This window comes from Opisthorchis viverrini, assembly GCF_000715545.1.
Source record: "Opisthorchis viverrini unplaced genomic scaffold opera_v5_34, whole genome shotgun sequence".
Classification (NCBI taxonomy): Eukaryota; Metazoa; Platyhelminthes; class Trematoda; order Opisthorchiida; family Opisthorchiidae; genus Opisthorchis; species Opisthorchis viverrini.
The window spans coordinates 27,689-54,346 of NW_008751690.1; the positions used below are offsets into that span (position 1 = coordinate 27,689).

Here is a 26,658-nt window from a genome sequence, read left to right on the forward strand (position 1 = left end):
AGAAAACGTACAGGGCAAGGCCAAGAAGAGTCATCTTGGCGCCATACTTAGAGCATGTGACCGATTCAGCTATTACGTCGCTCTCATACAAGGCCAAATATGGTACCCAGAGCAGAGGCCACTGGATATCTACTACGAGGTTTCTTCTTCAAAGGGTTGACCAAATACCGAACTCCCCACATCATAGCCGAACAACAGTCAAGTAAAGTGTGGGTTTTTTATGAAACTTGTTACGTCTGTTTTATATTTTAGATTATGTGTACTAGACAAATAATAATAATAGTTCAGCTGTGCCTAACGGCCATGACACCCAGGGTAGGCACACGAGTTCAGATACTGATAGGTTGTTCAAACCTAGACAGCAGTTGAGACACTGCGGTTGGGTTCGAACCACGGTTTCCCCGGCTAGTAATTTCGGGCTTTAGCCAATAAACTATCTGATACCGTTTGAAAAGGGGTTCCAGCACAACGGACAATAAAAATGAGACGCCACTAGGGTTCTGAAAGCTCAGTTTTTAAGAAATTTCATGGAATGGAACAAGTGCTACATGAACCACATCGTGGTGATGAAATAAGTTCACATTCATCGTTATTCGTCACCTCATCTTTATTTAAGCCTTCTGATTGTCCTTCCTTAGATTTACCATCACTTAAGAGACTTTAACCACGTGAATGTTGATTTGTCCGCCTCGTTACCCGTATTTCACAGAAGTGTGAGCACCGACTACTGTAATATAATATGTCCCCCACCATATCGCTATTGGATTGCCGGTCAGTTCTCAACCACCTTGCAGCCGGAAATAAACGAACACCAAGATGAACTTTCATCATGTGGCGGACGAACTTTACAGTCACGACTTATGTGTTCGTTCCACTCATAATAATCAATTTGCATTAAACACTAGGAGAGCACCCATCGGGCAATCGGTCTAAGGGTGACTGTCAGCTTACACGGAAGCATGATAAAGCGTGACTTGGCTGACGCATAGCTTGGCGATCGGATAGGGCTTAGGTGGTGACACGCAGCGTGAAGTGAGATGCAGGACAATGACAATCTATTCCAGGGTTCTCGAATTTGTAGGTGAGCAACACACGAGAAACATCTAATGATGTATCACTACCTAAAACAGCAGGAGGGAAGTCCGGTACCTGAATTATTTTTGACGATACTGTGGCCGTTAGAATGGTGATCGTCAGAAGCCTCGCACTAGGCAAGAGATGAGCCATGAGGCCTTTCAGACAGACCTGAACAACTTTGAGGGAAATGAACATTTTATTCCATATTGATTGGTCATTTTAACTGATCATTAGCTGAACTACCAGCTGGACAAGTGAATTTCCATCGACCAGTCGAGCCCGTAGCACTTTGAAGTGTTTCTAGCGGTGACAACGAAAAAGGATTGGCCACCGTTGGGTGCACGTCCACGGCAGACCTTACTGCCTGGTGTGCTACACACTGGATCATCCTTTCGAACGGCGAGTTCAACGGATACGGCGCGACGGAGGTAATCGGTTTAACCAAACTTGGCTTTTGAACAGCCTGGGTTATCACAGCCATTCCAAACAATGTTCTCACTTTATAAATCCTAGAGTAAGATGGTGCAGTATAAAAAAGGTGTTACTGTTACCACTGACGGCAATTTCTGGTTACTTTTTGGGGCTGATCTTTTGCTGACCAGCATTGCGACAAAGCAGACAGGGTCGAGACAAAGTGGCTTTTTTTGCAGAAAAACCAAACAGGGAAGGCGGCGTTTTACAGCCGATTTCCGGGGCTTCATGATGCACGAGGCTAGGATTCTAAAAACCGGATTTTTGAGCTCAGAAAGTGACTTCTTGGATCTCCGCGCCGTAATAAATGGATTAGACTTGCTCAGTCGTATCAGGACGTAAACAACGCCAGTGACAAAATCGATCATACACTCAGTATACAACAGCATCCTGACGCGTCATCCCCCATCACCAGAAGCGGCCCCGTTTTGTGGCTCACATTATTGCAGAGGTTAATATTGTGCACATAATAAAGCCCACAAAACTAGGGGAACTGCAACCACACAGAGTTGTGGTATTCCAAGGTGTGTTATTTAATCTGAGATTGAGACTGAAGGCCATGAGCGCCGAGGACTGAGCTCTACTGAAGTTTCTTCTTCGGAGGGAGTAAGCTCACTACCAGTATTGTCTGTATTGCAAGCTATATCAATTCACAATCGTCTGTCATGGACTGCTAGTCAGAAACACTTTCTGAACGCGGCCGCAGAATGACTTATGGAAGGCAGCTAGGACTGATAACAAGGGGACCCACAATTCAGTGAACGGAGACTACTTACGTTTGTCTAACCAGATTTTCACTTTCACAAGAGTAGTGACTGTGCCAAAAAGGCGGAACTGTGAAGCAAGACTTAGTAAAAGTAAAGGTTTTGAAGAGAGTAGTAGATGGAGTGTCCGCAGTAATAAAAGCAAAGAAAACCTTCCGCCTTTACTTATCGTGAGTAGAGCCGCCAATCGGTACGGTCATCTTGTGTCGAAACGAGTCGCCACAAGTGTAGACAAACACGACTCACCTCATCGCCTCTATGACAATGATTTGTACAGTTCCTCGAGCCAAAAAGGAGAACTAAGACCATTCACACTGAAACAGGTATTTCAGTTGCTTGAGGGAACCCGACCTGGACACCAACAAAAATGTGTTATCGCTCGTCGTTTTTCGTTTCTGTTCCATCAAAATCCTCCTGAAAGAGATAACAGACTAGCTATGCAACGACGCTAAAAACGGCAACAACCTATAGGTGTGATGGTGGTATTCTAGACGACAAGTTGATAAGCATCATTGAGGCCGCGTTTACGCAAGCGTGTTTTACCAGTCACGCTTAATCGTTACCTTGTGGGATTTTCTTGCGACCAGTTGAGATGGAACATTATCGGGCGTGCATTGCAGTGTTCCACCGTATCGAAGAAACGGAACAGAGAGAAGTGAGGAAAGTTTGCATATGTGTTCCAGAAAACACCACCGACAGTGAGTACACTAGGGGACGCTCTACTCTCAATGCAGAGTAATCGAATTCCCATTTTCCCGATACAGCTACCGTGTGTCCTTCAGTATATACTGGGCCGGATCATCGTGGCGGTGCTGAAGTTGCGCACTTTGTTCGGGAATAAAAAAAGGCTGGGGGGTGGGGGGCCGTAAGGTAGGCCAGATGAAACAACTGTTATCCACTTCATTTATTACACATCATTCCGCTTAGTACAACTTCGAAAGAAACTATGCAAATTCATCCGTACAGGGTTGCAAAAGTCTGATTCAAAAATGCCGCAATCAGCTGTTTTGGTGAGAACTAAAACCCGCTAGACAGCACGTCATCCACTCATTAAAATTACGCTGGAGCAATAAGTAGAGGCTTTCGGCGAAAAAGTTGGTGAACATTTCTGCCGGTTCTGTGGCTGCTCTGCACAGAGTTACACATTGATGCTTTCCCCACAGTTCCTTCAGCGCATGTTCCCGTAAATATGGCGTTTCGTTTCTGACGGCACTCGTCACTTTCTGACCAGAAGGTGTCCCACGTTATCTACTATAAGCAAAATTGTGATGAGAAAAACATTGGCACTTCCATAATTTTATCGTGGTATGTTTCCCAGCAGTCTCAAATTATGAGGAGGGTGAAAGGATCGACATTCACTACGACATAAGATATTTCTGCGGTCCACAATGCAGACGCAGTCTAGCATGAGTGGTGACGAGAACGGCAGACCAGAAGAATAGATTCTTGCACAGACAGGAAGACTCCATTCAAGCAAAGCTCTATAAAAAACAAGTAGGGTTATTTTTCAGTCCGGAAGCAGAAAACCAAGCAAAAACTTGATCAGTGAGAATTCAGCGGTATTTACAACGGGTGGAGGCTTTGCCACATCTTTACACCCAGTCAGTGATTAGAGTATCGCCATATGTACATACAATCTTGGTGTTCCTGGTGGGTGCGTCGAAGTCATCGTTGGAGGCATCTATTTTGTCTCTGATGGGACGAATACGCAGGTGGGTAGGTTAAGAGCGACTGAGACTCAGTTGGGCCGACGTCTTGGATGAGGTAAGATGAGCACGGAAAATGGAAATTGCCGGATGCATCTGTGTATTTTCGCACCGTTTCCATGCAATACTAACTTCCGCAGCAGCGGAAATCGGACTGCGTGGATCGACCACTATCTATCGTCCCTTCTGAGACACCGATGATACAATTTCAGTCGCTTTTCATGACGACTTTCAGGTCTACAAAGGATTCGCTCACCTCAAGCGGCTTTCGAGAATCCAAAGGACACCAAAATGAAACGAATTTATCAGAACTAACTTCAGCCACTGTCCACTGAACCGATACAAGATATTAACGACCAGTGAAGAGTGATGTCTAGAGTTGTAGCTGATGCCGGAAATTCTATCTGCTGGAGGACCCAACCCGCTCTTTACAAGCACTGGATCCCTGATACGATTGTGGCTTTGCTAGAGGCCTAAATACGGATTCCCTCAGGTTGTAACCACAATCCAATTCGACGCATGACGGGACGCAAACTAAGACTGGGTGTTCGTGCAGACCAGCCACAATGGTTATTTAGTATCAGCGAAGAAGAAAGTTTTGGCCGTCGGGGAGAATACTTCAAACGGCAATGCAGTCGGCCACCTGCTAATTTTCATCCGCATTACCGATTCGCAACTCAAACGTGAACTGTGAACATCGATATCCTCCAACCAAAAAGGTGATGAGCCTACATCGCTATTCATGGTGCTCCTGTTCCGGACGACCATCCTCAGCCAGCGCCTAGCTAACGTATTCGTCCAAAAGTCATCAGTGTTGATCTATCCCATTGCTTGTAAAAGTTCTGCAGGACGTATGACTTGATGTCTATCCATAAGAAATACTGAGCATATCCTGAAAAGCCAGACCGTCTGATCAATGCGACAGCTTTCTACTCGATTGACATTACTCATCGGATCGTTTGTTGTGGTCTATCGAGTGATACCATGTAAAACCAAGACTGTGTGACAAAATGCATGCGTAATAGTCGAAGCAATTTCAGTTACACTACTAGAACGACCAATCTTTGTCACTAGATGACTCAGGTGAAAGTGCTCTCCGTGCTATGGCTCACCTCATTCAAGGTCAAAGTGGGTTTAAAATGAACTTTCCAATTTGTAGGACGATTTTATCGACTGGCGTTATTGATTTTTTGTACCGCTATTTGTTTTTTCTGCAATCTATTTTAGTATTTTCAGGTTTGGTAAGAATAAGTCATATGGTTACAACGGATGTGTTCCAACTTATTCACGTCTACTGAAGACAGGCATGTCATGTGAAACAGATGCTGTCGCTATCGTCGGAAGAATACACATAGGGAATGTGGCGGCCACATATACGTAGCAAGGCTTCTGTTGGCTGAAGACGGGCAAAGCAACCTTAAGCCGTGAGCATCAGGCTGGGGACCTAGCAACTGCGCAGAGGCCGTATAGAAAACACCATACACCTTAAGATGTTTGAGTAGCCCCAAATGTTTGTCACTCACTACTTGGTGGTTCTCGATTCTGTCGACTGACTAGTGCTTCTAACAACGTGTACCCTCAACGGTGGATGCCCCAAAAGTTCGTGAACATAATCCGATACCTATTCTCACATAAATCAGGGCCTGTTAGAGCGTACAGGGAGCTATTTAAACTATTCCAATCCATTTATTTCCGTTAAACTTAATCGTTGGTTGTATAATGTGGGCCCTCGAAACGCACCTGCCCAAATCGTTGCTGGTCGACCTGGAGTATGCAGAAAACCTATGAAGAGGGGCTGGAGCATAACTGTTATTGCATGAACTAACCACTGCCATATAATAATCTGGCCGTCTGTGTGCCTACCAGTATCAAACTCGGGGTTCACAATATACAGTATCCTTCAGTTCGAGAAGAAGCACTATTGGCTGTGGATAGTTTTACACACCACGGTAGTTGTGGTAAATCTAACGGATGTGTCTGACTTGTCAACGCACGAATATCAAGAACCAGTTGATGTCACAAGCGGCATTAAAAGGTGTACAGCCGGGTTTCAGTAGTTGCGTATTGTGAATTTTGGCATCTGAGGGCAGAAGGTATGAAGGTTTTGACAACTGGTATTTTAGAACAGCTGTTGATGTCGAAGCATCAATGAACTTGCAACCGGGCAGTTCGTAAACGTATGCTTGGTTATGCAACAGATATTTCACTGGAGAAACAATTCCGATGGCATCAACTGCAATAGCTCAGCCATAAGCAAGCTATCTTCTACTGAGGCGAGCGCTTTTCCAGTTCATCCTTCAGAACAGAGCAAACTGCGAGGTTAAAAACAGGTGACGCAACAGAAAAGTGCTAAACAGTTTCCGAAACGTCTGGGTGTAGTTTATCTGAACAATCTTTCAGGATGAGCTGCATTCTCCAAACCGTGGCGAACAATTGATGTCAACAGGATTCGTGCTGTTAGTTTTTGCACAGATTGTGTGGTTGGGCGTTCGGAAGTATGGGGGCACAAGAGTGATTGTGGTGGGCACAACAATGTACCCGGTTACCTCGCTACCCACCCTTATTTTTCGCTTTCAGGTACTACAGATAAACGAAATTTCCGGCTGGACGGCACTGAAGCATCACTATCAACATTAAATTTGTTCTTGGTGGTGATGGTAAGAATCGGATAATTGTTTCATCCTTCGTGGGTGTAATAGGTAGCCACAAGATCACTTTGTGAAACGGTACAGTATGCCTGCATGAAAGTTATAGACTTGTGTACGGGTTAGGTCAGTCGCTTGGGCGATGAAATTTTGGTTACCTGATAATGCCTAAAGGTTGATGAGAACAAAAGAGCACGGTCTGCCAGTCACAGTGTTCGCTAACTCTTGGTTCCGCGTTTACAGAAGAAACCGTTCATAGTTGGAAAGGGAAAATGATTGCTCTCCCATGAACTGATACAAGAATATTCACTAAATTGCCTGTGTAAAAACGCAGATAGACCTAAGAATGCTTTGTGTACGGGCATAGATTGCGTGAGTATTTGTAGCGTGAAGTGACGAAGCCAAAACTAACAGTAGAAACGTTTTTAACGGCTGAGTTCCAATATTTCCTTCCCATCAAATCGTCCCAAATAACTTGGTTAAAGGGAAAGCATGGGTCAGTTCTTGGCAGAATATTCACGATGAAGACGGATATACACTAAGCAGAAAATTGGCTGACGACGAAATACCCTGAAAAACCTTTCTTTTGGAGCGCGCTCGCTCTTCGCTATTGACCGAATCTGCTTGTTCCTCGAAGCCGTCATATAAAGAAAAATAGTGTACTTTTATGCAGTAAACATCTTTGTTTTTTAGTTTGGAATCACTCGATTTTCCTACAGATGAGTGTTTACTATAGCTAACTGATATCGATAAGTCAGTCCACAATCTGTTCCTACGTACCTGCGTGACAGTTGTCCCTTATTCCGAATTCTTTGTCTTGATCGATATTTCTCTTATCAAATCACGGAAGATCTTAGCTACCCCTGGGAATCTGACGAAACAGATGCATCGAGCAACAAGCTTGTCCCACAATTGCCTGGCAAAAGGGCGTTGCACGAAGCGAGTGCAGGGCATGCGACTCGAAAATCAACGATGAGCGTCGTGACGGCATGTCATAACGATAGTCGGTACCTACCGTGCCCAATTTTTTTTATTGAACACGGTTGCACTGAACGGTTGGTTCGGTTGCATTATGATTATATATTAGAATGCTTCATTCCAGAGTACNCGTGCCCAATTTTTTTATTGAACACGGTTGCACTGAACGGTTGGTTCGGTTGCATTATGATTATATATTAGAATGCTTCATTCCAGAGTACATTACTCGACGTTCCGGTCACCGTGTCACGTGTGGAATGATCAAAACTACAGAGACAGAAAAACTGACCCCACATCAACATTCACAAAACAATCGACTGATCCATAGAGGTCGTTTGCCCACGTTTACGGTATGAGGTAGATATTAATATATCAGGCGTCCTGTTTGCTTTTTCATAGTGATCAGTCTTAACCAGGTGGACAACATAGTTAAACCGTTGTTCCCGTATAACGCACGCGCTTTGGAGTTTACGCATGAGGTCATTTTGCATTTATCAAAATCCTCGTTTGAATTGTTTGACTCCGGCCGAAAAGAATCGTGCGATTCTTTCCTACGACACGCAAGTCCATGGTTGGATCCCCTCCCACCTTTTAGTGATGAGATACAGTTAACGCAATACACCCAGGTGCAGTAGTAGTACTGTAGTAGTCTTGTAGTATTGCATCATAATTCAATCACTAATCGCAGTTACAACAATTTTTGAGTAGATATTATCAAGGATTAGTTAGTAAGTGTCGCGAAAGAAATATCCCCGTGGACCACACAATGTGTTTGTCGCATAAAATCGTGAAGATTGATTAAGCGGTAGTGGTCAAATTATTTTGAAACACACATAGCGCTGCCATGCCGCAGAAGGTTGTTAATTCTTGTTGCGAGAATCCCATGTTAGATTTAATATCACCAACAACAAGCTTATAAGTAAAATACATTCACTTCTGCTGATGGCTCGCTCGTAGTGCATCGTGGTTAGTATAGAAAGCAATGGTAGTTAAACTGTCCAATTTCCATTGGTGCCTTAGGTTAGGTCATCAATGTCTCTGCCTACCAATCTGTATGCTGTTAGGCATACATTGTTCTTACAGTTCATGCCTATCGCTCAACCCGGGGCACAACAAACACAAACAAAAACAGTGGGGCATTTCCTTCAATTTTAAGCATGCCCTATGAATCCACGAACCTACGGCTGATTCCATCCAGATGATTTTACTAAGTGAAAATACCACGGCGTAAAAAACCCCATTCAATATAAGTGACAGAAAAGCACTGAAGTCAGGAAATGCGAATCGTTCCCCCTTTGACCGCGATTAACATTTTTCAGGTGACATGACTGAATTTTACGACAGCCAGGCACCGAAGTCCAAGTAAAAGGTATAAAAAACAAGTTGTGATTGAGTTCGTTCGCTAAGTTAGCTGTCTGTACATGCCACCCTTCTGATCTTCAGGTTAATATCAGTTCACCTGTGAAAATAGATAACGGCCTCGCTTGCTGGGATTATGATCCATAAGCTCAAAAAGAGTGAAATGGAAACCTGCGTTTGAATTTCGACAATTCAAAGGTAAAATGGGGTAAATCAGATTTGGATGCCACGTACAACATGATTTAAGATTGATATGATATCTCTGGTTTCTCGTAAAGCAACGTTACATGAAGCGACTAGTGGTTTGCTACAACAAGGAATATTCGAGATCTCCAGGATAAACATAAATATACACTAACATGGACAACCTACAACCCGTCCAAGGTACACGCTTGATTTCAGACCCACAAAACGGGCTCGCTCAGCACATTTCAGTTTTTGAAAAAGAACCCCGTGCGAGCGCGTTTCGGTTCACACTACCAAATCCGGAGATGTAGACGCGGATAATGGTTGCACTCTGCGCTTTTACAAGTGATAAATATAATATTCTGCAGTTGATAACAGTGTTAGGGGACATCTCAACTCAGTAAAGAAGTCGAGTAGAGGCTTAATCTCGGCATATACAATGTGTTAGCTGAGTTTGATTCGCGGAATGTGTACCATTCACGCTTAAGGTTAAAATCTCAGCATAGCCACTGAAAGGAACTTAGCAGTTGAGTTCGACAACACTGTCTACATTTTACCTTTAAAGTAAACTCTGTTGCTGGTGGAAGGATTTCAGAAGAGTTTAAAAATGTCCTTCAGCTATTCCGAATGGGTGTTTCTCTGTTATGTTCGTTCTTGTGCACCGGAGTCGTGGGATAGTAAACGATTACACGTTCGACCAGCTCGATTTTATGACTGTATTAGGGAAAGCTCGGGTTTTGACAATGGCTGTGTTCCGGGAAATCGGATTTTTATGCTTATATTCTGGTTGTTGAAACAGTGCCATCCAAAAGTTCGATAGAGTCAGTCAGTCTCCATAATGTTATTACAAGAGTCGGCAAAGTGCTAAGGGGCATCCAGTAAGTATCATACTGTACCCAAGGTTCCTAACTACATTCAAGTTCGCTGTGTGTACAAGCTAATGCAAGTTGGGTGACGTGCGTCTCCCAACTGCTAAGGCGAATATGCAGTCTTTCAGAATAGGAAAACGGACCATATCAGCTACTACATACGTTACTTAAAAAATTGTCGACTAGTCCATGAGATAGGAGAATATGCAAGGGTAAAGCCATCTAGGGGAACATTCGCAAAAACAACCAACCTCAAGAAGTTTGAGTATTTCATCATGTGGATAACTCGTCAGATATAGGGTGCCTGCGATGCACGCCAGTAAATTCAAGACAAAGAAATCTGCAAATTAAAGGTAGATAGAAGAGTGATAATCTATAAAACGGCACGAATACGATAAGCTCACGCGTTTTTAAAACTCTCAAATGGGATGAAAATCGGTGACACGAGAGTCCTGGGCTAAATTCAGGATGTGCGTACGGAACCAAACCCACGCTGTCAATCTAGAACTACACAATGATAACCATAGGGTTGGAAAGGCGCAAAATACAACAACGTGGTGTGTTAAACCATTGTAGATTATATTCGGAGCCTACCCTAGTTCGCCCACTGAACCCCCCATCATTAAATGCTCTTCAACCGGCAGCAAAAGGTGGTCTGTCAGAATTCGGAGCACTTAACACTCCCTTAGTGAAAGGAAGAGTGCATATTTGACTGTTTTACTGGCTAGCATCGGCACATTTCTTTTCAGTGAAGATTCTGATATGTACCTGAGGCTGATAGACGCCGGATAGCCGAGAAACATCGCACAGCGGTTTCATCCTTCTTGTGCAGTCCATAAAATTACAGGGTGTCTGGAACCCGCCACTTCCCGGCTAAAAGTGTGAACATTTGAGCATTGGGCCATGAGTGGCCGATGGACAATGTGTGGATATAGCACCATTCCTCGCTCAATCAACGAAATCACGTTACGTGGTCACCTGTTGACTAGCTTCTCGAGTGACGACTTCTTAAACAGAAGTAAACTTGAAAGTGAGGATTATCACAGCACTTGTTGCAAAGTCCGATCAGCAAGGCTAGACTGAACTAGGTCTCCTCTGACGTCATTCGCGTGGAGACATGCAACATCGAAAAGACGGTTTACCACATACGTCACTCGAATTCCTATCTGTGCAAAGCCGGAACAGATAGTTCCCAAACCTTGGGGCACAAAAATGAGCCGAATTGAATACTAAGTGATCAAAAGCAGAAAGTTGTAGCTGATGAGTAGTCCAAAAACCAAACGAAGTGGGTTGAGTGAAGGGAAAGCATAAACGACGGTGATTGAAATCCAGATACAGACTCACAGTTGGAGAGAATCGAACGTCGATATGGAGCACCCTGAGAGAATACCACGGCAAGTATGATAAACTGGTATAGAACAACCGTGAAAACGGCACTGTTTTCGTAATTGCTTGCTTCGAACGAACTATCGACCTCAAACAGCGGAAAGTACCTGATATTGGGGAATGAATGGGAGAAGAGAAATAGGAAAATAATTAGACTCTGAGGTTGCTCATAAAGAAATAGTAGTGTGAAACTCCTTTGTGGTAAGTGATCGTACAAGACGCGCTGTTTACCCATGGTCGCTAGGCCTGTATGAGGCAACGTGTTAATCGACCACCGCCTTGTCCAACTTGAACTTCGTTCAAAGCAGTCATGTACGAAAGTCAGAAATAGCAGCAGATCTGATGGCCTCAGGTTTTTAATAAAAAAACACTCTGTGGAGCACAATGACTTATATTCAGCACTAGCCTCAGCTTTTATCATCCAAATAAGCACCATCATTTCAACAGTCTTGTTGCTAAAGATCGCTCCGTACGATTTTGGAAATGTGATAAAACTGTGGCTTGAGCATACTACGAGTATGATTGAACAGGCACAAGTCAGAGTGGAACCGTTCATACGCTCTCCATAGATCCCGACACATTATTCTTACAACTTCTTTCCAGAGTATACCATTAGAGAAAAAACTTAAACTTCTATCGACAGTAGTAAACGAAAACTGGGTAGGGTAAACTCATGGAGCCATACTTCTGTGGGTATGTGATATCGTTGTTCATCACCCTAATTCCGTTGTAGTCACAGAATCTTCAACTCTGTGCGTGTGGTGTCAATATTGTTGGTAGCGGGATGCAGTTTACCGAGCAGTCTAGCTGTTCGGTATGTCGGAATTGATGGCAACTCATGATAGTATGAGGGAAATGCACTTTTGTAGCGATTGTTTGAGTATTGTGTACCATCATCGGCTGAGTAAAAAGACGTCCATGATAATGGTCCTAATTTTTTGAATGGTTCTAATCGAGTTCTGGATGATGGCTAGAGTATTCCGTCACCTTAAACCGCTTCAAAGTAGGAATTGAAAGCAGTGCGGCCAAAGGACTTGTTGAGAAGTTGAAAGAAAACAGCATTCAGCATTCTACATTCTGATGTCGTAAACGGGGCTAAGAGGACTTCAGAATGAATGTCATTCATTTGACTAAATGACGGAAAGAAATGCCTAATCAATGGTCCGGAGACAAAAAAGAAATACTGCCATTAGAGTGATACAACGGAATCAACTGTAGTCGTACACTGTAGGCTTGGAATGATCCACTTGGATACTTGGATCAACGTAGAAAATAATCTTTTCATTTCTAGCGAAAACTATTGGACAGGACCGTTAATTTGCCTGATCAAACGTGAATTTTCACCTATTATAGTATGATGAAATAAAGTAGCATTAGATGTTTAACGGGACACACGCTGACACCCGACGTAGAGTATGCTCATATTATAGCGCTTGTGTTTTTTCACAGAAAATACTGCAAGGCTAAATGAACATTCGAAGATGACATGCAATAATTATCAAGAGAAAATTTGTCAGAATCAAGCCTCTCAAATGAAGGTAATTCATGTAAGAAATTAGAAGTTCTCAGTTTTTCACATCAACTGTTAGGTTTGTGAACCAAATCAACTTATTTCCCCTCATCAGCGTTCCAACCCCGCGGAGGACTGCTAGTGTCCAGATCGTGAAAGAGGCGCGGGGCAAACGACCCGACTACTCATGAGTAGTCAAGTGACCTGGTCGTGTTATGGTAGCTTGAGCAGGTTGTCCGTTCCCGAGCAAGACAAGGGTAGTGGGGGGCATATGTGTAAATCTATTGGCCAAAAGTTCACTTGAAAGGCGTCCATTAACCCAACCGGTACGACCCAATCAGCGCAGAAGTAATTGCATGCCCGAAGTTTTCGAAAGCCGACCATATCCACTATATACGAGAATGCGCTTAATCAACGACGAATGCCCGCAAAACCCTACGGTTGGAGATGAACCAGTTCAAAATACAGTTGAAATAAGGATGACGTATTTCAACCTGGCTATTCAGAGGTTAATGGATGAGGCTGCTCAACAGAAAGTCCGTGTTTGGAACCCAAACCTGGCTTTACGACTGTTCCTTTATCAGCCTGGTCAACGTGATAGTATACCAGCGTTCCTGTCTCCTTCGACACGAACGGCAGCAATATACGGCTGAAAGATTAACTTTTCCATTTGATGTTTGATAACATTTAACCTTGGATATAATGCGTGTTGGTAAGCGCAGAACCATTGGCTGCCGGATGGGCATGGAGCATGAAGCGTGTAGGGGGTGGGACAGAGAGATAATGCTTCATCTACGTAAGCATATGATGAAATTTTTCCACGTGTAAATAGATGTGTTTATTACTAGCCCAACAAGTAATAACAAGGAAAAAATCTGCATTACGGCATTATACAAGTAACAAAACAGATTCGCTGGACAACCGGGAACCATTTGGTTAGTTTCAGTACAGTAGAGAATTTCAGAATGAACCAGTCTAACTGCCGACATCGTATCTTGTTGTTTGTGCTGGATATTGGTGTTTTCAGCGTCCACTGAGGTAATGTTACGAACCAAATGGATTGACTAATGTGGCTCTTGAAGATATGCGGGTCGTCCTAGAGAAAAGAATGCGCTGAAACTTAGAGCAGTATGTTCCAGCCAACCACAACAACAATGTATGAAGTATTTGGGCTTATCTCACACGTTGACCCAGTTCTTCAGGTGCACAGTTGCTACCAGACTAGAACATGGTGCTTCTAGCATATAAAGTGTGTTTTTATCAACCTGATCCAGACAGAAACTGTTTGATCCAAGGATGGGCGGTGCAGACGGGCACTATGTAGAAGCACCTTGGATACCCATTTTGATCATTCAGCTTGGTCATAGAAAGACCCACTCAACGCACGGTGGAAGAATAGTTGACCACCCAAAACACATTGGCACAACACTGAATGTGAAAATAACCTTCGGTAGTCTCTACCACGTAAATAAGCTGAATCAAAGTGATTTCATCAAATGGATTTAACCATGAGTTGAGTAATCAGTTCGAAGTGCGATTTCAAAGGGAGAGGTTCCTTTCAAGTAGAACGGTGGTGTGTATTTCGAAGGTGAATCGCGAGGTTACCTGGATCTCATGAACAATTTAGTGAATTGAACAGTTTTGTGTATAGAGTTGGTACACAATGATTCCCCGGAACAAAGGACACCTAGGTGCAACGGCTAGGCGTCGTTTTTGTTCGAGATGAACGTTTGTTGGAAGAACAACCTTGACTATAATTGGTAGCCTTTATGCATGCCTTAAATTCCGGCAGATATAAAAACAAGGAAACACGGAGGTAAATAAGGTAACGTTTTGAACTCACAGTTTAAAGTCCTCTATTCATATCCTCGTTATCGTTCATAAGTCATGAATTTTTCAGCCACAAATGCAACATTACAACTGGAACAGGGTGCCACAGATTTACGTTAAATCAAAGCTGATGTATGTTTCGAGTGTGAGACCTTTTACTTCCACTAGTTATCAAGGGGAAACTGAGTGTGTTTGTTTCTTCAGCGAAAAGTTTTGTCTGAGCTGGCTTACAACGCCGTGCATATTTATCTCTATACAAATACAGACGCATGCAATAACTACTCTACATACGTATTCTTGGGTCTGTCACTTAAGCAACCCAAATATTACATTCCGGCATTATTAACATGCGGTCTACTAATATACAGTGGACCCCGTCCGCTTCTGATCACTTGGGTAACAGTACACGTTGCTGAATTTTTTATTCAGTCTACGCAGTTCTCGCCTATTCGAGCAAGTCGACCAAGTTCATGATTTTTGCCGTATTCAACGTTCGCTATCGAATGACGACCGAATCCGATGTGTCCAGTGCAATACTGTTTATTGGGTCGTACAGAGATCGAAAAATTGTGCAATTGTGCATCGTAATTCACCGTCGTTACAGTATACAGGCCTGAAAAGACACCTCCTTAAACGTCCTGGTTAGTTTTTGGTTCACCTGGAGAAAAGTGCACGATATCCATGATAAAGTATGTTTATGCGATGCTTCAACAATTCCCGGGTTCAACTAATTCCCACGTAGTTTGTTGACGGTGGCGCTCATTGTCGTGCTGACCACCTTAGCGAGTAATCACTCTGTAAGGCACTTACTCTGGCGACATAGGGTCAAACGATTGGTCGACGAAAGAAAAAATTGGGCAATCGGAAAGTGGGACTCGACAGGAGCGAGGTGAGATGGCCGAAAAGTGTTGATCTGCTCATACTAATCCGTATTCTTATACAATTCACTTGCTCGCGTGGAAGCGGATTTACCTGAGGAACTGGGGAGCACTGAAAGACTCCAGTGGTAGACTCCGAAGCATCAAGTTAGGGTCGAAAGCTGAAGTTACGCGCTAGTGTGGTAGAATTTTTAGAAAAATATGACAAGGATTTTTATTTGTACTAATTGTGCCAGATGCACTAACAGTGAAGTAAGAGACTAGGGATGTTTCAAATGAGATTTCAATTTCAACGTTGAATTTTATTTTACAGGGGCTCCATTTTATGAGTTTGTGCCAGAAGCCCAAATATTCGGACAGTGGATGAACGGGCTGGTGTTAAAATTTGAAATACTGTGGCTCATGAACGAAGAATAGCCTGAACAGTACTGGATCGAAGCACAGTAATCCAACAAGGCCATTGATAGGCTTGAATCCTAATCATCATGTGTGGCTATTCTTTGATATTCTGGCTGTTGCATGCCGTAAGCCACTTGTCTGGAGGTGGTGGGTTCATTATAACTATTTTTCCTTGCGGATGTCCGAACATTGTATGTGTGATCGATAAATGTGAACCAATGGAATGAATCCCGTCCTGCTGCTGATCAACCTACATAGAGTTGAGAGCAATAACAATCACTCAGAACACTGTGGTTTGGTTATCTGGGGAACTCAGTTCACCAACCGGACAATTTCTCACAGGACAGAAGGGTAACAGCAACCAAGGTCGACGATTTCTATCTCAGTACATAAACAATTTCCGTGAGACTGAGAGACACTAAGCTAAGAATAGCTAGGGCGTAAGCAAGGAGTCAAGTTGATGGTGTTGCTAAAGTGGACAATAGTATTCGACAGATACTCTTATTGGTTTTTGTGGGATAGTCAACTGCATCCAACTGAATCTCTTGTTAATGAGCGTCCTTTCATGAACAGTGCGTTACCTCAGAACGATGGTTCGCTGCGAAGGTATCAGTAGTGGACTTTATCTACTTCGAGAACGATTGCACACAACAAAGTTAGTTGACCCAAGAAGCGAGACAACAATTTGTTGAAATTGTCAAGGTAAGAAGCTAAATTGAGTAAAAGCTGGCGGTCAGTAAATACTATTCACGGATATTTTTTCGGATTTTCGCCTTGTGATCGTCATGAGAAACGTGTCACTAGAAAAAATATGCAGCCCATCTGTAAGAATTCGACCCAGATCATCTTGAGCAGGTGACAAGAATGACTCATTGTGTTAGCCAAACCTACAAAAATAGGTGCCTGGAATTTCACCATTTTTTGCTGAAAATAACAAGATTCACAAGGATCCATTTCTTACTTACATGCTGAAGATCCAAACCGACTTCTTTGCTAGTCATATGGGTATAGTTGAAAACGTATTCCCGTGCAGTTGATGTGGTAATAAACCCAGTCCTCTGGGAGCCTGGACCGCTCAAAAAGGACTGCTTTTCAGGCTCTACATTTGTAAACTGGAAATATTTAGGTGGTATAGTGGAACAAATCCACTGGAAGTTAATAAAACCTCTAGCATCCCCATAGCCACCGTCGAATAAAGGTGGTTCACTGCTTCAGGGACAATCAGGCTGGTAGTCACAACATAGCTTAAGGATGGTGTGGGGGCATAAAACCGATCACCCTTTTCGCAGCGACACTAAGACTCATTTGTGGTATCAAGGCGTGTAATACTCTTGGTCCAAGGCTGCGTGATCCATGCCAATAAGAGGAGTATAATGCACCAAGAGATACCCACTCTTTTAAGAGTCCAGGTTTCGTTCTTACGGTTACATGCGAAAGCGAAAGATACAAAAGAATCGGCTGATAAATCATGCAGGTGGCTAGATGTCTGTGTTAAAAAACTAGCCTTGTAGAAAACCACAACCAAACAAGGTAGTCAATCAATCACACGCCTTCCTCACAACAGTTACGAATAAAACAGATTTAGAGATTGATCGTAAGTCGCGAAAACAAGACCAATGAGTGAACAACTGGCGCATAAAACTACGTGTAAACATACTGTCATTTGAACTAAACAGAAACGCGTAACGATTTGTACCGTCCTATTAGTTTAACATGTTTGCTTGATTCACCCCGACGTACTGACAATCATAACAACAACTAACACAAATTTGCATGCGTCGCGGACAAAAGCGATTATGTAAAGGCTTCTTTATCAGGCTTCAGTGGGCATGTATTGTGTGCCGGTTCATAACCGCGAAAACATCGAACGAGGCCATGCACGTGTCAATTTAGAATTCACGTGTTTCTGGCCCTGAACTGAACGCCAAGCACTATCACAGTTATACTAAGGTGGATAATTCGCTAAATCGAATGAATGTCCTCATACAGGCCGTAGTGAGAAAGTGGACAATTGCAAACTAGCGTGCTATATGATGCTGCATTCAAAACAATCATAGTGCAGCACAGACCTGCCACGGTGACCACTGGCGGGGGCTGCGGACGGTCATTCTACGGAGCTGGGGTCCACGGAGGGCTTCGGAAATGACCTGTTAATAAAAATGTGTTCTAATATGTCATCTGGATTGTCCCCATTACCCTCAGACGAAAACAATGTAGCCTATAAAGTGGAAATATTTTGGACTGGTTGCTGGAAACATAGTTAGAAGAACGCCCGGAACATCCTAGTGAAAAGCAGGGAAATACGACAGCGGATGCCAACCCACTATATATTACGTATTTAAACCGTTTTAGGCTGCTATAAGCACTGGTAGCCCACAAGATGATTTAAGTAAGATCTTTGCAGTAAGCTCCAAATCCGACATTGCGAAATAAGCCGCGCGATAGCAAATCATCTTTGAAGTTGTCGAATCAGTTTATTTTGGGTTCATGGATTTCTCTAGCACATCCGCAGATAAGTCCGTGACCTCAACGCTTGCCGTAAATCGGTGCAGATCCCCGCGAACCGTGATTGACAGAACGGCTTTTTATCGCACTTGGGTTCATTATAGAACAGTGAACGACCGAGAAATGATGATTTGGATGTGGGCGAGTAATAACTTTTCTCCAGTTTGGCGAATTCAATCTAGGAATATTCACCCTATGTACTCAGGTCTGCTGGCTCAACTATGCGCGATCCTCAAAGTAGGCTTTTACCGGGATGTCTTTCTTATGAACTGAAGGCAAGCTGAACCAAGTTGCAAGCCAATATTTACAGAAAGGAAATTGCTGCCCTCCTTGAGCGGCTGCGGGAAATAACTAAATCCGGATTATCTTCTAGATATTTCTTACCCATTCATTTTGCACCTTATTGATACACTTGGCTTAGATGAAATCGTTGTTCGATTGAGTTTCATGCTATCCATACCCACCGGTAACTAAACTGGACTTACCATGGCTGTTGGCGAACCCACACAAATGCCAAAATCTGAAGCGTGAAGTTTGTCATCAGCTGAAGGCCCAGAGAAGTCAAAGGAACGGTGGACAGCAGGTGAATACTTGGTGGATCCACGGAAAGATGCGGATACGCTTTGGTGTACGCAACTAGAAAAATAGACAAATTGCACGTAAGGTAGGAATACTGAATATGAAATGACAGCAGTATACGGTGTGCAAAAACAATAGTGCTCAATCGATGTCGACAGTTTTTCTGGTTCATAGATATGTGTATGAAACAACTGATCAAATTATATCAAGTATTTCGAACACAAGGACACAGTTGAATTGCGAGTTTCCAGTAAGCAGACATCAAGGAGGAAAGCACTGAAGACCGATCAAACATAAAGGTAAAGAAATCGCTACCCAAGAAGAGTCCAGACATAAAGCTGTCACCTTGTCGTGGTGGTCGGGATTTTGTGCTGCAATGCTACTGCGGGCTATACTGGCTGGAACTCAGTTTCTAAGGGTTTAACCATACCATGGAAGCCAATTGGGAGCAGCCCAACGAGGAACAGAGAGTCCCCGTACTGCGGGAAATCGTATTACGAGGCTGTCTGGACGTAAAGGCGTGTTGCCCTCTGCGATAGGAGTGTGAAGGCAGTAAGGCGTTTGCCCCAAGCGACCAGCATATTTATGGAAGCAGCGATGCCTAAAAACGACACACTGCAATCGCCCAATGGCTGACCGTGACCGCCGGTGCATTATTCAATACGGTTGAAATACTTTCCCAACCAAAGAGTCCGGTGCTGCCCAAAAGGCACTTTGCTGAGCGCAGCCATATCAGGAGTGAGACAGTAATGCTTTACTCCCTGCACCCTCGGGCCAGGCCATCCGCTTACAGCCGAGTAGGTCAGAGTATTGAGTCACTGGCTTCAGGAAGGGGCCCAAGAAAACCCTGACAATCGATGTCTCGCGGTTCGGACTTTTGAGCCATAGGCAAGCGGCACGACCCCCGAACAAAACCCTACATCATCTCACTGCTTCGTGAGTCAGACTTTTGAGTCGAAGGCTCAGGGAGGGGTACCTCAACTAAGCGCCCTTCTTCAGCCCATGCAACCTGAAGGTACCATTTACCATTGCAGCTCTTTGCTCACCGGCCTTCCCCTCATTCCCTCCAAACCCACTATACAGTGCAGTGCAACCAACCCATCTACTAATCCCCTAGCCATTGTTCAGTTTCTCAAACAGAACAATAATCACCTACCAACCTCAAGAGATTTGATCCACGTTGGAGTCTTGAATGCCGTACTCTATGTCGAATTGGGCAACAGGCATCCCTTGCTGAAACCTTACTTTCCCTGTCTATCGACGTATGTTGTGTCACCGAAACATGCATACAAGACCCCATCCAGGTCGTGCTCCTCAAGCCAGATGTTCCACATTTCACTGTTCGGGCATCCGGTGATTCTGACGCAATGGCTCGTGGTATCTACGGTTTGTACTCAGCCCCAAGGCTGAAAGCACTTACTATACTGGATTTCAGTAAGCAGTCACCTTGGCGCTGTGAGGCTGTCTGGCTCAATTAAGATTAAGGTAGGCCGATGTGGTAAACGCTGTTTATCCTATCAGCCTAGGCATCAACAGATAAAACTTCGGAGACTGAGAAGGACGAGTTTAATCAAGATCTGTCACGACTGCTTGGGTCGTCAGAAAGGACGGATATAGTAATACTGGCGGATAATATGAATGCCATATTGGTCTACTGGGCACGGAAGAAGCACAGTTAGGTAATCGATTTGGAGTCAATGCTCAGCGTACGGATATTGGAGAGCGGCTTCTTCAGTTGTGTTCGGATCATCTCCTGGTCCTGGCCAGTACGAACTTTCAACACAAACTCTCAAATCGAGTCACTTGGAAGTCATCTACCACAAGATAGTCGTAGACTCAATTAAACCATGTGGCTATCAGTTACCGATGAAGAGATTCAGTTAAGGACGGTCGTTCCTTCTGGGGTACGCAAATTGACTCGTGCGAACCCGTTTAGCACTTCACTTTCCCATCAGCATTACGTTTGCCAAAGGAGTGCAGCTCTGTTCATCAACTTCAAAAAGTTTCAGTAGCTAAAGAGTATCGAGCTGACTGAGCTAGAAATCCACTGGAAACACAGTCATGTGGACGTCGAAGGTTGCTTGAAGGATGAATGGAGGCGAGTTAAAGAAGCAGTGCAGCCAGCTTTCAGAACTGTTTGTCCAATCCATCTAACTCGACACAATGAAAACTGGATCTCTTCGAGATCAACAGATCTTATTGCTGTCAGAAAGGTCATACCACCAACTAGCGACTATGAAGGCGCACGCAGATCCCTCAAACACCGGATAATCAGGAAGTTGAAGAATGGCAGAGAACGTTGGTGGATTTCGAAGGTCAAGGAGATGGAGAAGACATTCGCTGCAGGTAACAGCCGCACCCTGTTTTAACTGACCCGATCAACGGGTCAAAAGAAGGCAGGTTCCAGGCGGATGATATGCGAAAAAGACGGAACAGCAATTCACTCCTTCAATCGCCGACCTGAGCGATGGGCTGAGCACTTCCAAGAACAGTCTACCTGATCTCCTTCAACACAACCGCTGGAAGAACCAAGCGAGTCTGAATGGAACACTGACACCAAGCCATCACTGGAAACCGAAATCCAGCGTGAGATTCCAACCCTGAAGCTCTACAAGGCACCTGGCCGGGATGATCTACACCCCGCGCTCTTCAAAGGTGTCGAGGTCCTGGTGAGCAGTCTAACAACCACACTGCAGAAGATTTGGAACACAAACAGAATACCAGCCGAATGGAGCTCCTCGACCGTCATTCCAGTTTTCGAAAAGGGAGCAAGAACATCATGAGAAAACCATCGTGGTACTAGCCTGGTATCGATCGCATCTAAAGTGCTTTCTGGCATTATTTCGTGCAGGTTGATGGATTATCGGGAGAGACAGATTCGTGAGAATCAAGCCTTGTTCGAAGATGCATTGACCATATCTTTACCTTGAGACAAATTCTTGGACGGCACCACTCTTTCAGACGTCCCACGTTTATCGTTCTTCCTGATTTGAAAGCTACTTTTGATTCTGTCGATCGCCAGCAACTTTAGCAGTGTCTAGCAATCAAAGGTGTTCCTTCCAAACTCCTCTCCCTTATGAGGACAATGTGTGCGAACTCCTGTGGGCGCGTACGAGTATACGGAAGCTGTCGCCCGAGTTCGCCACGTCCAATGGTGTAAGACAATGGCTGTCCTCTCTCCCCTTTCCTCTTCAAATTTGTTATTGATATGCTGCTTAAAAAAGCATCGGGAGTCAAAATGTTCCCAGGACGTTCAGTCATAGACACTGAGTATGCAGACGATATTGCTCTCCTTGGTTCAGATCGATCCCAAACGCAAATGATTTTTGCATAACCTAAACAACTCTGCCGCACGGTTTGGCATGCGTTTCACACCTGCAAAGTGTGAAACGTGCTACAAGGCTGTGTAGATCGAACCCACACCCCATGCTTGCAGGTGAGCCAATCGACGTAGTAGATAAATTTGTTTACCTGGGCAGCTGCACAAGTTCCGGTGGACTGACTGGAGATGAGATTATTTCTCGAATCAGAAAGGCCAGGTGAGCTTTTGCCAACTTTCGACATCTATGGCGCCTACGTGACGTGAGCTCGTCTGTCAAGGTGAGAGTTTACACTGCGGTGGAGTGATCCATACTGCTTTATGGATCAGAGACGTGGCCCCTACGCGCGGAGGACATACGGAAGATGTCAGTGCTTGATCATCGGTGTCTTCGCAGCATTGGCCAGGTCTGGCGCGAACATCGGGTTCGCAATAATTAGGCACGCCAGAAGGTCTTAGGAAGAAGGAACTCTCCCGCGATAGATGAATCGCTTACGCTGCATAGGTTACGCTGGTTGGAACATGTACTCCGCATGCCGGAAGACCGTCTACCTCACAGAGCTCTTTTCTTCCAGCCCTGTGCTGAGTGGAAGCGACCGAGAGGTGGACAATGTATGACCTGGCAACGAAGCACGAAAACACTAACCAGTAAACTTAGTCGAGTGGGCAAATGCCACCTCCCTGGATGGGGACCTCGGGACTCAAATCACCAGTGGTTAATGACATTGGCAGAAATGATCCAATCACTCAGTCAATGGCTCTCGTGCATCAAAGCTATCGCCTTCAATGCGCAGCTACCTGATTTCCGAACAAACTGAACATGCCTTCGCCTTCAAGGCTTAGTTGTATGTTGCATTTTTCCGTTTTCCTGTAATCGAAACTGTAGCAGCTGGAACTAATGTGCCTACGGCACACCGACGCACCACGGCTGCAGAGAGTGGCGGGAAAATAGACCGACCTAAATGGTAATAGTTCAGATTTTCGAGTTGACAATCGTATGTATGACATCGACGAGCAACTCCAATCAGGCCTCAACGATACTGGTGAAGAAATTGATCAGAGAACTAAAGCAAATATCCCTTGAGATGACGCACAAGCACGACCGAAAGAAAGGAATCACAAGACTTTGAAGTGCCTAAACAATGACAGACAATGTTTCATACACTATTCTAAACTTGCTATATATTATCCTCCTACGTGACGCTATCGATAGCTGTGTTCGCAAACCCTCAAGTTTGAACGGATATTGTTTACCTCTCACTGTCAGAATAAGAAGCGGTTCAGAGTAAACAGCATGATATTTCCTGTGAAGTAAATGGACAATGTGAGGGTAGAGGAAGTTTTGTCAAAATGTTGAGGATTGTTGGTAACGATACCCTGTATTTTGAACAGTTGAGGTAGTACTCAGTCATATCATTTGTATCGGTTTTCATCCGGTGGCTCAATGAACAGTTGAGTTATCAAAACAAGATAACGTTTCTAATCGGGTCTTCGTTGTGTACGCTAAGGTAGTTTCATTCCACGAATATGCACTGGCTTCACAGAGCGGATGTGAGCTCATATACACATCGTAATTATATGCGATAGACTGTCAGCGAGGGTTTCTACGGTGTTGTGCTGTATCTTAAGAACCGAGCGCGAAATACACGTGGGGTACACATCAAGTCAGTTTGCACAAAAGTGACTCTTCCTCAAAGAGTTGCAAGCGGGTCCAGATTCCTGGAACGCGACAGCAGACCAATTCCGTCTACGTAATCAGCATTAATTTTCGTTCTTAACAAGCCTGACTGATGGGGAATTCGGCAGCTGGTTTTGAGGAACGGTGAGGAATCCAAACAAAAGTGCACCGTGGATTTCACACAGGCGATTCGAATAGGAAAATAGCTCATTTAGAGGTTCCACAAACAGTACACCTTGAATTTAACGATATATTCAAGTCAATCAATGGAAATTAACTAGGCCGGGTTAGAACCAACGCCTATGTCCGTAGTTCAGATACACATTCGAGCTTTCGATTGTTGCTGTGTAAGTTTTCGGAATCTTGGGCTGCCGATTGCCTTGCGCACCCTTCAGTATGCATGGGAGCTGTAAGCCAAAACGACGTTACAGTTAATCGAAGATCGCTGGCAGATAAGTGCAAACTGTCAGTCTGCTGCAAACATTATTATCTTGGAGCCCGCAGCTCGTCTATATCACGTGCTGATGTGGTCCCTTTCTCGCGAGTCTTCGATCTCTATAGGCCATATGTTAACAATTTAGGCGAGGTTAACTGATCCAATTAACAATCACGGATCTCCGCACAATTTATCTGGAGCACATCCGATACGGTTTTCCGACCGTAATACTCTTTGAATAGAAGCCTATCAAACTGTGGGAGTGCACAAGTCGCGGGAGGATGTGCAAAAGTAAAGAAAATGACCAATAGGCGAAATACACTCAAGCGCATACCAACTTGGGTTCAATGGGGAGCTCAATAGGATCTCATCTGAAACTCTCGATTTTGATATGCTTCAAGTAAATGTGATGCACGGAGGCCACCCCATGTTTCACTTGGGCGACATTCGAGATATCGATGTACAGTGTCTAGACGGAACACACCACTCACAACGACGGGTTTCGCCCTTCTTGGTGCTCATCGGGTGGCACAGTCCTGAGTATCCCTCCACCTCATGTTCTACTAGAATCCAAATTAGACACGATTCACAAAATGACTCATTTGCAAGTTAATCTGTTCTAGGGCACAATGTTGACGGTAACCGGAGATGTCCATCTGATGGGATCCTAGAAACGTGGAAACAGTCACGGTCATAGTCGAAAAGGTTTCAACTACCTTATGAGTAGTATGTTCTTTCCAAATAGCTAATAATTACTTTGCAGCATAAATAATAATTATAAAAGGACAAATAGTGCTTGATGTCCTCAATGTCGTCAGTCAATGACGGCCGTTTTATCGGACTATTTATTTAAAAGTAGATTGACAACATCAGTGGCTCCATTGAGTCAAGTGGGAACCTGGAAAAATGTGAGGGAGAGGCCGTCTAAACTGTGGTTTTTCTCTCACACATATACTTCAGCAAAGTTTTCAAGATCTTCAGGATAATTTTAAAGTCTGGCGTAGTCGGGGAATTATGATATTTGAATATGTTCTGTGGGTAGTCTTTTACCACGATGACCAATGGTCCGAAATAAAAGTGCGCTAACATAAGCAGCAACAACAGTTAAAGAAAGGAACTGATGTTTAAAGTAAGCCTTTGCTAAATTTGAATAATGCCTGAATTAATGCTTTTGAAACGATAATAAAATGGCTGTGTAAAGGAAGTTGAGGAACACACTAGAACTTGGAAAGCACTTCCAACATCGCTGAGAAAACGTTGTGATTAACGATTCAGATGCACCCCTATTCCATACAGAAACTAAAAAAGATACGGATATCGAATTGTACTTAATAAAATGTTTAACTCCGAAAAATTTAAGACTCACAGGTTATACCCAGTGGAGTAATTAGAAACAGATCCATATAGAGAAACTGGCCGTTGGTTACTTTACAACCGACCTGGAGAGAAAGAAGTAAAAAAGAGTTTAAAAATCAGTCCAAACAGTAGTCAACACAAAAGTCAGTCTTTGTTATAAGTGCTGTGAACCAGGTCTGAACCTGCACTAAATCGGTGAAAACTTCACCACACCTAGCGGGCGAAATGAATCCGAGAAGGCAGCTGTAGTTCGCAGTATAATCCTATACGCGTCTCATTCGAGTGTTTTCTTCCCGATTCTGGGAATATTTTTCTGCAAAAGAATACACGATAAGAATTAACCCTTTGAAGGTGTTCTTTATAGGAAGGCTTCTTAAGTAGAGGGACGCTGTTAGTCATCAATGATTGGAATGGCCACTTCACTTTGCAGGTGCTCCTCGTTGACTAAAATCTTCATGCTACAACACCTCAGACATTTTAGTTGAAAAATTAAGCTTACGTTTGCCTAACAGTGAGCGAAAATAAGGGCGTTGGGTAATTGGTCAATGAAACCAACTTTTTGGCCAAGTTAAACGGATGATTGCTGCTGGGTTAGACGAAAGCAGGGGTAGCTGTCTTGGGAAATGCAGAATGAGTTATCTCGTGGATTTCTAACAGGATAGCAGATGAAAAATGCAGGGCGTCTATCAGAGTGCTGAGGTGAGAAAAATCCTGAAAGTATACGGAA

General features: G+C 43.9%; 2 protein-coding genes across 2 annotated transcripts in view; one reads left to right on the plus strand and one right to left on the minus strand.

Moving 5' to 3' along the window:
- The window catches only part of T265_02652 (hypothetical protein), a gene marked incomplete at both ends in the record, with an annotated part of 80,714 nt that overhangs the window by 7,220 nt on the left and 46,836 nt on the right, over nt 1–26,658 (minus strand). Inside the window, 4 exons of the mRNA XM_009166954.1 lie at nt 10,307–10,395; nt 11,400–11,548; nt 19,049–19,199; nt 25,942–26,014. Of these exons, the coding sequence (XP_009165218.1) occupies nt 10,307–10,395; nt 11,400–11,548; nt 19,049–19,199; nt 25,942–26,014 (462 nt within the window). The remainder of the gene's footprint in view (nt 1–10,306; nt 10,396–11,399; nt 11,549–19,048; nt 19,200–25,941; nt 26,015–26,658) is intronic.
- Nucleotides 2,905–26,658, plus strand: part of T265_02653 (hypothetical protein) — a gene marked incomplete at both ends in the record, with an annotated part of 63,880 nt that continues 40,126 nt past the window's right edge. Inside the window, 2 exons of the mRNA XM_009166955.1 lie at nt 2,905–3,010; nt 6,596–6,675. Of these exons, the coding sequence (XP_009165219.1) occupies nt 2,905–3,010; nt 6,596–6,675 (186 nt within the window). The remainder of the gene's footprint in view (nt 3,011–6,595; nt 6,676–26,658) is intronic.